This window comes from Euwallacea fornicatus, chromosome 4 (genome assembly GCF_040115645.1).
Source record: "Euwallacea fornicatus isolate EFF26 chromosome 4, ASM4011564v1, whole genome shotgun sequence".
Classification (NCBI taxonomy): Eukaryota; Metazoa; Arthropoda; class Insecta; order Coleoptera; family Curculionidae; genus Euwallacea; species Euwallacea fornicatus.
Window position 1 is genome coordinate 337731 of NC_089544.1, and position 14696 is coordinate 352426.

At 40.9% G+C, this 14696-nt stretch overlaps 3 protein-coding genes across 4 annotated transcripts in view; all 3 read right to left on the minus strand.

Moving 5' to 3' along the window:
* LOC136338930 (uncharacterized) overlaps nt 1-1936 on the minus strand; it is a 29467-nt gene extending 27531 nt beyond the window's left edge. Inside the window, exon 1 of the mRNA XM_066281750.1 lies at nt 1684-1936. Coding sequence (XP_066137847.1) covers nt 1684-1692 — 9 coding nt within the window. The 5' untranslated portion in view covers nt 1693-1936. The remainder of the gene's footprint in view (nt 1-1683) is intronic.
* Nucleotides 1-4753, minus strand: part of LOC136338931 (tubulin glycylase 3A-like) — a 53065-nt gene extending 48312 nt beyond the window's left edge. The window contains exon 1 of one of the 2 annotated variants that reach the window (XM_066281754.1): nt 4625-4753. The gene's annotated coding sequence lies outside the window, so the exon portion shown is untranslated. Of the gene's footprint in view, nt 1-1413; nt 1424-4624 lie in introns of those variants that run through there. The other variant, XM_066281755.1, reaches the window with a different exon arrangement.
* Nucleotides 4754-6912: 2159 nt separating this feature from the next.
* On the minus strand, nt 6913-9310 carry LOC136351019 (leucine-rich repeat-containing protein 70-like). Its single transcript, XM_066303247.1, has one exon. It carries the CDS (start codon nt 9029-9031, stop codon nt 7958-7960), a length of 1074 nt encoding a protein of 357 aa, XP_066159344.1. The 5' UTR covers nt 9032-9310; the 3' UTR covers nt 6913-7957.
* Nucleotides 9311-14696: the final 5386 nt, after the last annotated feature.

Sequence of the window (14696 nt, forward strand, 5' to 3'; positions counted from 1 at the left end):
TCGAATAAGGCCCGGGGGTTCGAACGAGGCACCATCAATTGAAGGTTTAGGTCATTTTGATGGAGAACTTCTTCGAGAAGTCTCTAATTATACCGAAATTTTCATTGAATCAGTAAGTGAAATTGAGATATGGTTCGAAGTTCAAGTGCCTACTTCACCAGTTTAATTGAAAAAGATCGGGATCGAAGAAATTTAATTTTGTAAACTGAAACTACAATTATAAATCGAGTTCCTCGTTTAGTCTGAAAAATTTGCTTTTCTAACGCTTGCACCTTATATTTATGGCTCGACTATTATGACCAGTGTTACATTGCTAAGAATGTTAATTGCTTAATTTCGCAATAGAGAGCTCTCAAGCTCTTTACGCTAACCCCCCTTACGGTATTACCCTACCGCAAGCAATTAAACAGTAGAACTATTTTAGAAGTTCCCGAGATTGCGTTTGTTCGAGTTGTAAGTGGAATTATGCTCGACGAAGGTAAACCCAATTATTTTTAATACTTATTACCCCGCAAAACTCGATAATAAATTAAATATCTATTTAGTTTTGGAATATTCAAAAGTTTCGAGCATAAATAAATTCATGAGAATCTATTTTACTCGCGATTTGCGGATATGTTTGTTTTCACACAACGGAAAATATTAAAAACAATTTTTACCTATTATCTTTAAAAGAGACCGTTAATCGGAGCGTTGAGAGGTCGTGAAAAACATTTTCTTTCATTTTTTCGAAAAGTAGTGAACAACGGGGTGATAGTGACCCGCGTAGGGGTCATCATTTACCTAGCGCGCCGCGACGTCCGGGCGCGCAGCTTTTATAAGTTTCATTAATTTGCTTAAATATACGCATTAACGTATTCTATTAAAGCACACCAACTCTTCCATAAACCGATATGACAGCAATATAACTCAAAACAATTACCCATATATCGTGATTATTAATTAACGAACCACGACTAATCAATAAACCTATTGCAACAGCCGCCAAGCGATAAATGGGCTATAAATCTCAATATATTATCATAGTCGACTTAATTCAATCAAACAATACATATTTTGGACTTCGATAGGGGATTGTAGTAAGTCAATACTGGTTGATTAATATCCTTGATTGAATTGCTCTACTATATGCATCCCTAACTGGCTATTGACTTGGCATCAAATAACAAATTATTAAACCATTCCGACCTGGAAATATAGGAAACACCACGACTAACATTAACAAATTAATTTACAACACTAATGGAAGTCGAAAAACTTCTCAAGGGAAACGAATTAATTAATCCGAAACATTAATTTTAATGGTCGATAACAGCACAATGAAAGTTGGAAAAGCTGGATTATAGGCCTTCAAGGGGCCCTGTTAAACGTGGAGTGCGCTAAAATATCGTTAAACAGAAAAAGTTTTGGCACATAAGGTGGGAGCGTTGGGAGCGGAAATGCATGTATTGAGACTGTAAATGTAAATATATGTCTAAAAACTTAGCCCAGTTAAATAATATCTAATTACGTTAGAGGGAGGAAATTCCGAACAGCAGTGAAACCGCTTCACTGGTTACGTTTAAACGCGTTGTTCCCGATTAGTTCGACGATTGACAGGCAAATCAAGGACTAGAAGATGGAAATGCGAAGCGAAAAAGACGGGCAAAGACCCAGCAAATGAAGAAATCACATCAACCTTACCGTCAACATCCACTTTCTCCTGCCGAACGACAATTGGGGGGGTCGCCATGTTTCTTTCAAACAAAAGAAGACTCGGAGATGTCCACTTCCACTCACCAAACGTCAATTACCCGACGCCCACTCTAACTCAGTAAATGTCAGATAAACGAGTGACGTCACTGAGAGTTTGAAAGAAAACGCCCGATTATCCCGATCGATGGTTCCAGATCGGGTAGGTCCGGTTGCATGTCGCGACAACACCAAACTGAATCGTTTCGAGAACCACATCGGTACGAAAACATGCAAAAAACTTTACAATGTGCCTTTTGCGAAGGTACCACTCATAGCTTGAAGGATAGCGAGGAATGCGATGTTTTTTCATCGTATAAAAAACTTTGCAGCCGTGTGCCTGCGGCTCAGGTATGAAAAATAAAATTCAATACGAAATAATATGTACAGGGGGGGACAAAAGTATTGGCGCACCGGAAGTTTTAATATAAAACGACTGATTTTGATACTTTAGCTAATAACAAAGCAAATGGAACGTAACTTATATTAAACCTCACGTCTTAAACTATCAATTGCCCCTACATTTTATTTTATTATATTTTATTAAATTTGCAATATAGTAATATATTGCAAATTTGTAAGTTAACCATTGAACTCCATGGACAAGGATATCGGCAAAGCTCGGAGTTGACTTCGGCTTGCCGACTCATGGAGAGTATGGGGGCAAGAACCATATTATTATCACTGTGCTGGTAATTTTACCGCCCAGCCAGTTTCCGTGGAAGCACCGAATGTCACCAATATCGATGTTCCTATGGAAATTAGCTTGCCGAGAAAGTTAACAGTACGTTAATAATTCAGCCCCAAGTGGCGGCATCAAGTGCTGCGAAATTGCCGTCTTTAAAGGGTTATTATTAATATTCAATTAACATTCAATATCCCATTAATAATTAACAAACTTGACAAGAGGTAAAGATGTGCTTATTTATGTTTGGTTCGCACTTTTTAGTTAGCTTTAACCCGCGACCACGCTCCCACGAAGACAAAACGTGACTGTTACTCATGGGTCTACGTGACCCAGTTTTTCATTTGCTGGTATTTTTCAGTAAAAGATAAAACCTTAATTGTTGTGCGTTGGTAATCTGAATGTTACATATTTTAGAAATATTCAAGACATAACTAAAACCATTCCACGTTTCCATTTATCCAATTTAGGCAAGATTTAACAGTGCATTGTTGGAAAATGTACTTTTTGCAATTGTTGCAAACTGTATTTGTTTTTCGGTTTTTTGGTCACGAACATATGACATATATATATATATTTTTAAGAAGAAATATCCAAAACATCCCAGGATGTGATTGGAACCGGCGCACTAAAAATTCTAGAGCACAGCCTTGGAGGCTGTGAGGAGGGACCTTTGTGTTGTCGAGTTTATTGATTGCAAATGGTTTGCACAGAGACACTTTTAGTTGTTTTAAAAAAGTATAACGTGCCAGTTTAACATCTTCGGAAGAGCACTTGTATATTATCGAATGCAGCCATAATGTTTACTTCGGCAACGTTCAATATCGTGTGAAATATGGCCGTAGGCCAACGCCTTGTTCTTTGTGAAGTAGAGTACTTGACACGTTTTCGTCAATCGTCAGCCAAAACATTTCGGCTCGTTCCTTCTATACCATATCGAGACACACATAAAACTACTCGTGAGGGATTTAAAAATCGTTTGTCTATCGCAGTCTGCTCCTCAAGTTTGGATCCGCACAGACCTTTGCATTCAACATATAAAGTGTTTTTGAGCCTTGAGATGTGCATTGTACTTGGAAGTTACATCCACCTCGAAATAGGGCCAACATCTCTTCCAAGGTCACGTAATCACCTGGTCTATACATATGACGTGAATCGCACACAAACACGTTGAATATTTCCGACATCGGCGCAAGCTTATTAGACTTTACTCTTTTTTCTGCTGTTAAGGGAGCCATCAAATCGGAAACGACAAAGCAAAAGATGAGAATTGTGCTACTCTCGAAATATTTCCCTCCCAGTTCCGTCTCCTCGATTCTCGTTCCATCCTCTCCATGTCCCATCTGTAGGCCGCAATTCACGCTGCAGCGTCTCAATCAATTCTGAAAATTACGCACGTTCTGGGCAAAGCCCCGAATTCTTAGCCAAATCGCGCAAGAGGAGTGAGGGGTGCAAGCAATTACGATAGTTTTATGGGTCAATCTGACCCCGTCGGTGGTAGTTGCGGATTAATTTTGAACCATTACTTTCCGTATTAAATTTTTGTGCAAATTCTCCATCGAATGGCATTTTCAATATTCCTCCAGACTTGCTAGACTTCAGCAACTGTCCGCACGGAATGCGCTTTATTTGACACACCCTATATATGCTTTTGATTAAAACGAAAACAAGAAGGTGATCGGTTTGCGTCGGCTTCCGATGATCGAATGGTGTCTGTTACACTCAATCAAACGTTGCCTTAGCGCAAACGTAACCGTAACTGAACGCGACGGCCGACGACAGTCGCTCTTTGATCCGTCAATTAGCGGCCGGGTTTACGTGTAAGATAAACGTAGACGTGTAACGTTTCTCTATAGGGCCCGCCCTTTGTTGTGCAATTCTAATTTTTAATTTCGAACACTCCGAGCGTGTTTTTTTGTTGGTTTGCGGGGCATCTAATAGGTTTTTCCACAAGAGATTAAATATAAAAATCTCATATACTACCTGCTAACATACCATGAAGTACTTTTGCAACTACTCATTGCATTTATCCTCCGGTTTGTGGAAATTTCAAAAGCTAATTAGCCATAAACAGTTGAGAAACGTACAGCTATGAATTATCTCTAACTACTTTAAATAATTCAACAGACTTTTTAAAACTCAGCCGTAATTTCGTTTGGTAAATGGTCGAACTTTTTTAATGATACTGTTATGGTCAAGGGTAATTACCTGCACGATATCTCCATGACTTTGGCCGTTGGCGGTAAACGTCAGATGGCAGAGGAAGGGCAGACGTGCGTCCGGAGATTTAATGACACGTAGGTCGTACGTTTTGCCAACGTCTCCGTAGTACGTCCGGTTGCATACTGAAAAACAATTAAGCAACATTATACACGGTGTGTCAGACAGTTCAGTTTGCAAACCGCGTTTGAAAGTTGATAACGATGACCTTAATATGTTAGCTCTAGCTACGACAATTTATCCACCGACGATGTTTAATGTTAATGGAAGTATTTACGGCTCATTTAATCCCAGTGTTATCTGCAGAAAATATCCGGAACTCTTAAGACCGGCGCACCCTCACGATTTATCTTGCACGACTTTTGAGTTGCATAAATCGAACGCGAGATTTCAATTTGGAATTTGCGCGTTTGCGTTGAAAATGTTGCACTGACTCCCAGCAACTTTGCGTTCCATTTTTGCAACGGAAAAGTCATGTCTCTCGAATCGCAAGCATGCCGAGTTAAAGTACACGCTGGACAGGGATGTCCAGCGTGAGGATCTCGTAAACGGTAATAGATGTGCACTTGGGCAAATGGGAAAGACGTCGCGCGTTCACGGGAATGGCCCCGTAGCGCAAACAGAGCTATCAAATTATTTTGAGCTTTCGAGTTTTTTCGAAGAAAACGAAAATTCTCGAAGTTTTCCTTTCTAGATTGTCACGCCAAAATGTCGATAAAAATCGATATTTTTGCAAAAAACAAAAAAACCATTTCCGTAAGCAGGCACGATATCGAACTGCCGTATCTAAATATTCTTAGGCGTAAAAAAACAGGGTAAGAGATAAATCTGCACGTAATCCCACGTTTTCTGTAAGCCCCGTGTCATTCTAATTTACTTTTCTTGAAAATCACGTCTCACACCGATTTTGATTTGATATCACGTAACAATACAATCCCGTCGATCTGACAGAAAATTGGAGGGCAACAAAGAGTTTCAGAAGGCGATGACCGGACAACGTTGTTTCAATCTCGCAAGTTCCAGTCGTTTATTTTCTGGCTTAAGAAAATTACTATCGACAGGAGAAAAATAAACAGAAGAGAAATAATATTTGAGCAAACTCGTTAGTCTGACGTTGTCTATAGAAAATGCAATCGCAAGTGGTTACGGCCGATTCACTTCGAGAAAAATAGTATTTTTATCAGGCTCTGATTCAGTTGTTTGTACAACTTTCGTGAATACCCTAATAACGATCTGTTAGAGGGAGTTTGTTTGTTAACGGTGTTTTCTAGAGCATACCCCAAACCTCCCAGTTCTCCTCCACAACTTCCATTTTGTACTTTTTAAGTTGAAACTTAAAGGTCAGAAAAGTAAAGTTTTACGTTTGGAATTTTTTAGCTCCTGCGCAGACGCAGATGCGATTTGGGTCGGGAAAGTCGTGCACCGCTCCTTTCGAGTATTTTCTTCTACTCGCGACACCCGCTGCGTTTTTTTAGCAAAGTGCGTGTCATGGTCACTAAAATTATGCGTATCATCTCTGCAAATGTTCTGCAACTTTTATGATTATAACGCCCATTTGTCTGTTTCTAATAAAACGAGTGTCGCAAAGATTGAGAAAACGTGATTTACGTAGACGTAAATTTTATGGCCGCTTGCAAAAATATGCTTATCGACCCGAAAAAGCTCGTGGAAGAAAAAGCGACTACGTTGCTTGCAGAAAGTTCGCCAACAGTTGTCCTAACGAATATTCTGATTCAACAATCGGATACAACGTCAACTGACGTGTGCGTTCTTTGATGGGAATTGACGAATATAAACCCCGTTTACATTCTGCAACGTTTACTTCATTTCAAATCAGGTCATTTCACCTATACTTCTGGCTGACAAATCAAGCGGCAAGAAAGGCTTTATTTCGAAGCTCGGAACGTCTAAACCCCTTGATATATACGTCACATTTTAAAATGAAAAATGCCCGAACGGCAAGCAAATTGATTCATCGCGCCAACTATGGCATAACCTTAGATTTAACCGATGCACATTTGTTACTGCCGACTCATTAAGTTCGCCACAAATTTTTCCGTTTTTCCATTGGGAACAAACTCTGTCAACTCGTCCGTTTATCATTAGACCTCGAGCGTACCTAAGACCACCACAGAGGTACCCATTATACTGTGCGATCGTCGATCGTGCAGTTTAAGGGCGCCCGTTAAAAGGTGGTTCAGTCGGGAGCGGAAAAAGTCCATTTTGAAATTTCGAAAATTCCAATGGGTCCGGAAACGAAAAGAAAAAATCGAAAATTTCTAAAAAGGTTTTTATTTTTTCTTGGACGTGCACATTAAACACTTACACTGTGCCAGGCATGTCCCTTCGCCGTTTACCTAAGGTAAAACAGATTAATGGAGGGAGGAAAATGGTTTACTAATACTATGGGAATTGTATATAAATTTTCCGTTTTGAGAAAATACGAAATAGAGGGCATCTAAAATAAAAATGTGTTATTAGAATAACGGTTTCGGGACGAGAACAAAAGGGGCTTAAAGTACTGCGGTCCATTTAGCGTGCTGCCTGCATAACCGGCTTGTCTGGATTGTTGACTCTTTTAGTTACATTTTTCCTTTCGTTTTGTTCGGGAATGTCTCACTCACACGTAATGGTTGGTGGAGCGGGGGAGTCGCGTGCTATTCGCATTTAAAACTGACAATAATTGTCACGCTTTACTCGAGAGAAAATCTTCGTTAACGTTAACGTTAACGTTAACGTTAACGTTAACGATAGTATAGAGTACGAAAACGTGACTTGAGCGACTTAAGTGTGCGGCCCGTCAGTACGTAAAATATGTGAGACGTCCCGAAAATGTTTCGGCCCAATTGCGAAGAAACGACCGAGGACGTTTTTTCCACCAGCGATTGCAAGGGGGAGGGGGGGCTAACGCTGCACATGTTTTATGCAGTTTAGTCCTGTTAAATTTCGATTTTGTAAGATTTTTTTTCAACGTTCTGAGGGCGGCGAGGGATCGACCTCCGATCCATTAAGAGGAGATTTCGTTCGAGGTCTCAGCAAAGGGTGGACGTTCCTCTCGATCCGTTTTAGCCGGGAATAGCGCGCAGTTCTGCCGCTCCAAAAGCTCCCGTTTGTGTGTGCGAGACTTTGCCGGTAAACAGAATAGAAGAAAAAATTTGCAGCCCGCGCCTCGGGGGCGCGGGACATTTTTCACCTTCGCCTCGCGAAGATGTCCCTAGATCCGGACGCAGGTTACGCCGTTACCAACGTTATTTGACTTAATTAGCAACTCTTGTCACGTGACTACTCTCTAAACATGCAGACGAAGAACGAGCTTCGCAGTTAAAATCCATCCGAGGTCTCCTGATTGATTAACAGCATAGGATTTCGACGGAGAGGAAAACACGCACCGTTCAAACCAATCACTTTCGCATGACTTTTTAACTCACCAACACACGTACAATTCAATTTATCAATGTTCTCCAACTGCAAGGTCCTAACAACTTTAGCAACTTCGATAGGAATGCAATGTAGTTTGCGATTGGCTGATAAATCGAACTTTCTAACGGTCTGTCCGTCCGAAAAAAGATCACGTGGAATTTCGGTCAGGTTATTTCTTGCCAAGTTCAACATCGAAACATTTTTAAATCCCTCAAAAGTCCTGTTGTTCAGTACCGTAATGTTGTTTCGGTCCAAGAAGAGTTGCCCAATGGCGACGCGCGTCCTGAAGGCGTTCGGTTCGATGTGATGGATCTTATTTTTGCTGAAGAACAACTTCAGGTTCGGCAGATCGTCCACCTCTTCGACGGAAGGTTGAATGTTTTGCAGGGCGCCTTCTGGGATTACTTCGATAAAATTACGTGTTATGAGCACCACTCTTAGTGATGGAGCGTTCTTAAACCAATTCACGTCCCACTTGGTAATAGAGTTGGAATTTAACTTAATTTTCTCCAGCCGCGGCATGTCATCGAACGCAGCACTGTCTATAATTTTAATCTTGTTTCTGTTGAGGAGGAGTTCTGTGATATTCAAAGTATTAAACACTCCTTTGCTGATGCGTCTTAGTTCGTTTCCTTTTAAATTTACCCTGCTTAGCTGGGGCAAATTGGAAAAGGCCCCCGGAAATATTTTCTTTATCCCGATGGACTGGAGGATTAAGTCTTGAAGTGCTGGTAGGCTTTTAACAGTCTCCTCGCGAAGCTCTTGAAGAACACTCGATCCGGCTACTTTTAAATATGTCGTCGAATCCGGGACCACCGGAGGGCAAAGGCTTCGCACGTTCTTCACGTTAATTCTCGCGCCGTTCTTTCGGATCTTAATCCAACCGTTCGACAACAGGTAATCCTGGTTGTCGCACGAACCCACTTCGCACAGTCCCAAAAATCCTAATAGAACCACTCCTTTCCACCACAGCATTTTAGTTACGAAATGTGCCTAATTTATTCAACTAATCACGCGTACCACCGAAACTACCGCTTATGTGTTTAATAACTTTTAAATGAGGTCGACTTAATATTGTGGGTTATCGACGGATTTAATTATCGGAAAATGTCGTAATTAATAAATTACTAGGAATGGGAGTCGCGTTTAATTGATTGCTTTGATGGACTTGACAGTGCAATTTCTCTTTGAAGAGGACGGTGGTCTAGTGGGATATGGCCCTATTATGTTCATTTTGGGGTATGCGAATCGTGTTTCGACAGCTCCACCGAGTCCGCTAATTCTTAATACAATATTTAATATTTGCAATACAATTAATCTTAATGTTTTTACTGATTTCGTGTATAAACGATAAAAAAATTAATTAACGACGAAGATATTGTATCGAGGAGAGTATTTGTGTGTACAACAACAAAGTATATCGCCGTTTCCGTTCAATTATCGTCCGTTCGATAAGGTCGACTTCTTTCGGTTCACAGATACGCTAGGTAGATCTATTTGCGGACAAATCCAGATCTAGGCCTCTCCAAATCTGTTCTAAATTGCGCGATATACAGGATGGACCCTTTTGAACGGTGGCCCCTTTTAGAGCGGACATTTAGCTAATTTGCCGGGGCGAGGCACAGTTGATCGGGCTCTCGCGCGTTGAGCGTCGTCCCCGCGGGACGACTGAGTCGCTCGGAGCGCTCGGGACGCTCAGGCGAGATCACGTGAATTTCAGAAAGGAAAATTTTAAAATATGCGGCGAAAATGGATTAGAGTACGGAAAAATCCCATAAATTTTCAGATTGGATTTTTTTCGAAAACGCTTAACAAAAGTCGGGTCAAGCTTTTCGATTAATCCAGAGAAAGATGACGTAAAATAAAAAAGTTTTATCTTTGCAAAATATATTGCTTATAAAGGACATAAATCCTCGCTTTGGAGTTGCTTGATGGGATTCTGCGTCCCATTTATATTTAGCTTATTGATATTAAAACGACATGGGAAAAAATCGAGAGGGAATGGGCTCCTAAGTAATTTACGAGGCAAACGCGTGAAATTGGGAAGAATAATATCTTTGAGAACCCCTCTTGCTCTTTTTATACCGTGTATACTTTCATATCTCCTTGGCTTAGGCAAACAGCTTTCATTTATACTTAAGTGCAATGCACGTCTTCCGTCAACGAAGCAGTGATAAATCGATTTTCTTAAGGGGCCTTTTATGGAAACGTGCTCAAATGGAGATGAGAAGTTAAGGATCGTTTTACTAAATTAATAGAGCCGTCGGCGTCTTTTCTTTAACATTGTGTTATGTAATTCGATGTTAGCTATAATATTTTTCTCTTTTAGCGTCGACGGAGCAGGGTCTTATCGCCGAGAGGGGAGTTTTCGGGACCCGGGCCGCGTCGAGATTTTCGAATCTGGGCAATGACGGTTCTCTGAGACTGACCTCAAAATGGCGCAACCCTCAGTGTGCGACAACGTCTGATATCGTCGTCAATTCGAAGACGTCCTCCGGGAAATTGCAACTCCTCAGATTCAAGAATCTGACTCGTGAAGATTTAGGACGCCCGCGACGCCCCCTTTCGATATATTCAATATCCTGGGGAAATGCGATGAGGTAACTGAATGTGCTACTGACCTGTGCAATACATCGGCTCATCGGATAAATCTCCACAGTCATCTCTTCCATCGCAGTATCCATTGAGACGAACGCATTTACCATTACGACAAGGAAACTCACTAATCCGACACGCAGCGCCGGAAGTGGCTTCCTGTAGGTGCCCCAGAAGGAGCAGGATCGGACATATCAACAACATCATCCTGTAACAAAGGAATGCGCACGTCATTAGGTTACGTTTAATAACCCATTTGATGGGTGAGTAATAATAATTAACTGTTTCGTAATTAGTTTGGGCACTGTCGTCCTTCAATTTTAACTCGTTCGAGGTAATGAAAGCTCCGGGAAAAGATATTTTTCAGCAATAAAGTAGCCGGCTAACTGAAACAACAACGGCACAAAAAGATAATTAAAAACTTTGAATAGCGTGGCCTAGACTCACTGTAGCTGGCTAACTGCAGGTGACGAATCGCTTCATAACTTTACGGAAACCGCAACCGCTTCAAGTTAGCTTTGAAGTTTGCCTAATTGCTTGCCAGTTTTTCAGCTGGCTATAAAGGTTTTCTTTTGGGTTATGGCAAAGTAATTTTAAAATGGCAAATTACTTTCGGCGTGTTTTATATAAATTTGTTTCCTTTGGCTGGCTGTTTACCCAAAGAACTTGTGTCGTAATTACGCCGCGACGGATATAAGTTTATACACGCGGAGCGGGGTTCCCGTGCACGACGGACGCCGTTGGAGAATTTAAATTTAACTAAAACGCCAGGTAGAGGAGAATTTAAACCGGAGCCGAGATGGAAGTGCATAAGAGCAGACCTGGGTACATCACCTTCAAATCCGCGACTGTTCCCGAAAATGAAGGTCGTCCTTTTGAGGGATTTTTCGTCCGCATCACCTTGCAATACCGGGTAGCTACTGCCCGTCGCAATGTTCCGACAGGTTGGAAGTTGTCGACTTAGCCTTCCTTAATCTTCTGGTTACTGACTTTAGGAACCTCAGTTGGTTCCAGCTTGTCGGGACAATACATGACGGCTGGGCCTCACTGTGCGCTTAAGAGCGGCCGTTTGAACGCACCGCACCGCAAAATAACGTGTATTTTTTAACCCGACCGATTTGCTTTCGAAAATATTTATAGTGCGCTAGTGACTTGAAATTGTGTCTTTCTGACTCTTAAAGCCTTTCGTATTTTTTCCACGTATTTATTTATACGACAGCGACTATTTTCTTTTTTAATATTCAAAATGGTCCCGCTCGGTTTCACATCAAATGCACCACGCAGTAATGATAGCAATTAAGTCTCGTAATTTCGGTAAAATAATGCTTCATAATAGAGTAGCAAATGATCGAAGTTTCACTAAGAAAGGAAGGACGCCAATGGTTTTTTGCCATTGACCTTCTAGATTTTTTTATTCAATTACTAATAAACAAAACAACATTTACATGGAAATACCATATAGTCAAGGAATAAAAATTACATGATTTTTTAGTGCGCCGTGTATTCACTTAACTGTGCCCCTTAATGGTTCCGTTAAGTTAGATTTACTGAAAATTGCGGTTATTCTTTCAGGGTAAACGTAAAATCTTTTCTCGAAAATTGTAAAAATTAAAATGCGTAGAAATTCGTTAATTTTGCAGTGCAGCGCACATTAAGCTTGATTCAAACCTGTCGAAAAATCAAAAATAGTCACAGCGGTGCTGCTCACAGAAGACGTTGCGTATAATTGCGCGACGCTGTGATATACATGTGGAGGTCTTGAGACGAGGTTTTCCTTCGATATCTCAGCGAAATTTCCCACTCTTTTACGCTATTTTCTCTCGGCTGTTCACTGGATCTGATTGAAACACGTGGAAGGCGGAAGGACGGGGGAATTTGAGCTGGCAAATAATGGCTCACCCCCAGGAATAACCAATGCGAAGTCGGGGTAATATAGTAAGCCGATCGCTACTGAAATAAGTCGAAAAACCGAAAGCGTGTCGTAACGTAACCCAGAGGCTGATCGCAAACTTTAACATTACAGAACTTAAAATCTAAAAGTTTCTTCATTATAACACAAATTGCTGTCCTAATGACAAGAAATTTCCACGAAGAAAATCTGGCTCTCCTCTACTTCAAAGTTAAAACTATTCCGAAATTTATTATCTGAAACGGAACTAACCAGACACGAAAATTGGATAATTGAACGACTTTCTTAAACCAACCGAGTATTTACGGGGAACTTACTCTGGGCTTAACCGAAAATTAACTTAAAGCATATGATCATAAAAAGAAAGTTTCAAAGTTGAAAACTTTCGCAATTTTCGAGAGCAATTTCCTTGTTATTTATAATTGGTTCTGGGCCGAATGGGCCATTGTTCGGTAATTAAGGACTATTTTTAGATTCCTGGCATTTGAGAATCTGTTAAGATTTCGTCCGTTCGGTTATGTGTACTCGGACTACTTGTTGAGCGTAGTGGAATCGTTTATCTTACCTGGAGCTAAATGTTTGACGCTTGTCTTTTGCGGTAGAAGGTTAAACATCCCATGAGGTTTGAAGGGGCACTGGTACAGAAGTTGTTTGACTTGCAAATCGATTTGTGTGTGTGTGTGGATAATGGCGTAGCAGCGGTGAAATTTACATTATAAACTTTGTCACATTTGACGTTTGCATTAAGCAGCGCCCGCTGACCATTTGGTACATTTATTTCCGCAATATCGAGGGGAAACCAGCGCGGAACTACGAAAATTCACAAAAGTTCACTTTTTCCGAAAGAAAATCACAGTCTGTTGCGGTGAGGCAACTGGCGGACGCATTAAAAATTACGAAGCAAAAACGGGAAGAATCGAATTCTAAATGGCGACTAATCAGTATTTACAACGTCATGAATATGTAATGAAAAAACAAATGCCGCAAAATGCCCCAACAACTCGACTGTGCGCCATGGCGTGATTGAAGGGGAGTTTTCGAATAGTCTTTCGGACCCCTTATTGACGGGGCCGCGCCTGGTGAAAATTTTCCAATAAGTTTCTTCTAATTCGATATTTGTTAACACTTCAACTAATTAATAAAACTTTAATCGGACATTCGCAGTCCTCTTTCGGGTACGTCCAGAGAAAATTCCCAACCGCAAATTAATCATACAGAAAACGAATGAACAAGTTTGTTATTAACCCAGAATCGCCTAAAACATGTTCCATCTAAGAAAATGAGCCCCAATTCCAAGCGAAATTATACCCACTTCACCCGTCTTACCCCAGTAAATCCATGTCTATCGAAATGATGGGCCCTTAATTAAACTCCAATGTGAGGCGAACGAATTAATCCAAAGAATGGCAATGCACATATTATGTACATGTTACTGGTTTAAAACTGAGGGAGAATAAATTATCGCACATCTGCGATTAAAATATCCTGGAAGTAGAACTTGGAAAATTGAGCTAAAGCGATGCAATCGGGGAACGCACGTTCGAAAACATACACGAGAAATAATGATGAGCATGTTAGATCCAGCAAAGTATTTTCATCTTCTTACATCTCACGCCGAAAGGTCTAGGAGGAGCAGAAAAAGTCGCAAAAAGAATTGCGAGAAACATTTAATTAAATTAAACGAAATATCTGGAGAACGTTATCAAGCCTCTCTCCTTTTGGCGGGTGAAAGAGGAAAATTAAATTTGGTTGAACGATCTTTTTATATGAGGTTGCCAGGGCTTAAACCGGGTTGACCGTTTCTTGGGGCAAATTCTTAACATATTTCACCCGCAACGTTCCAGATTGCGATGCATAATTTGGGTTCAACCGTTCCCCTTTACCCTTGAGACATACACACGATTGACGTTTGCCTGCGTGCTGTGATTGTAAAGTTCAGTTTTTGGAAGGTTCAGGTGTTGGTTGTTGTCGCAGTCCAAACTCAGGCATGACTTCAGCTTGCAGCACTTGAGTCTTCAGATTAAATAGATCGTGTGTTCGAACCAAATATCTACGCATGTCATGTCACTCTAGTTGTGATGATTACCCGTTTGTCGATGCTCGCACCAAAAGCGACCACAACGGCCGCCATTTTGG

What these genes read in the sequence shown, in the direction of transcription:
- LOC136351019 (XM_066303247.1), bottom strand. Translation starts at nt 9,031, where the DNA reads ATGCTGTGGTGGAAAGGAGTGGTTCTATTAGGATTTTTGGGACTGTGC.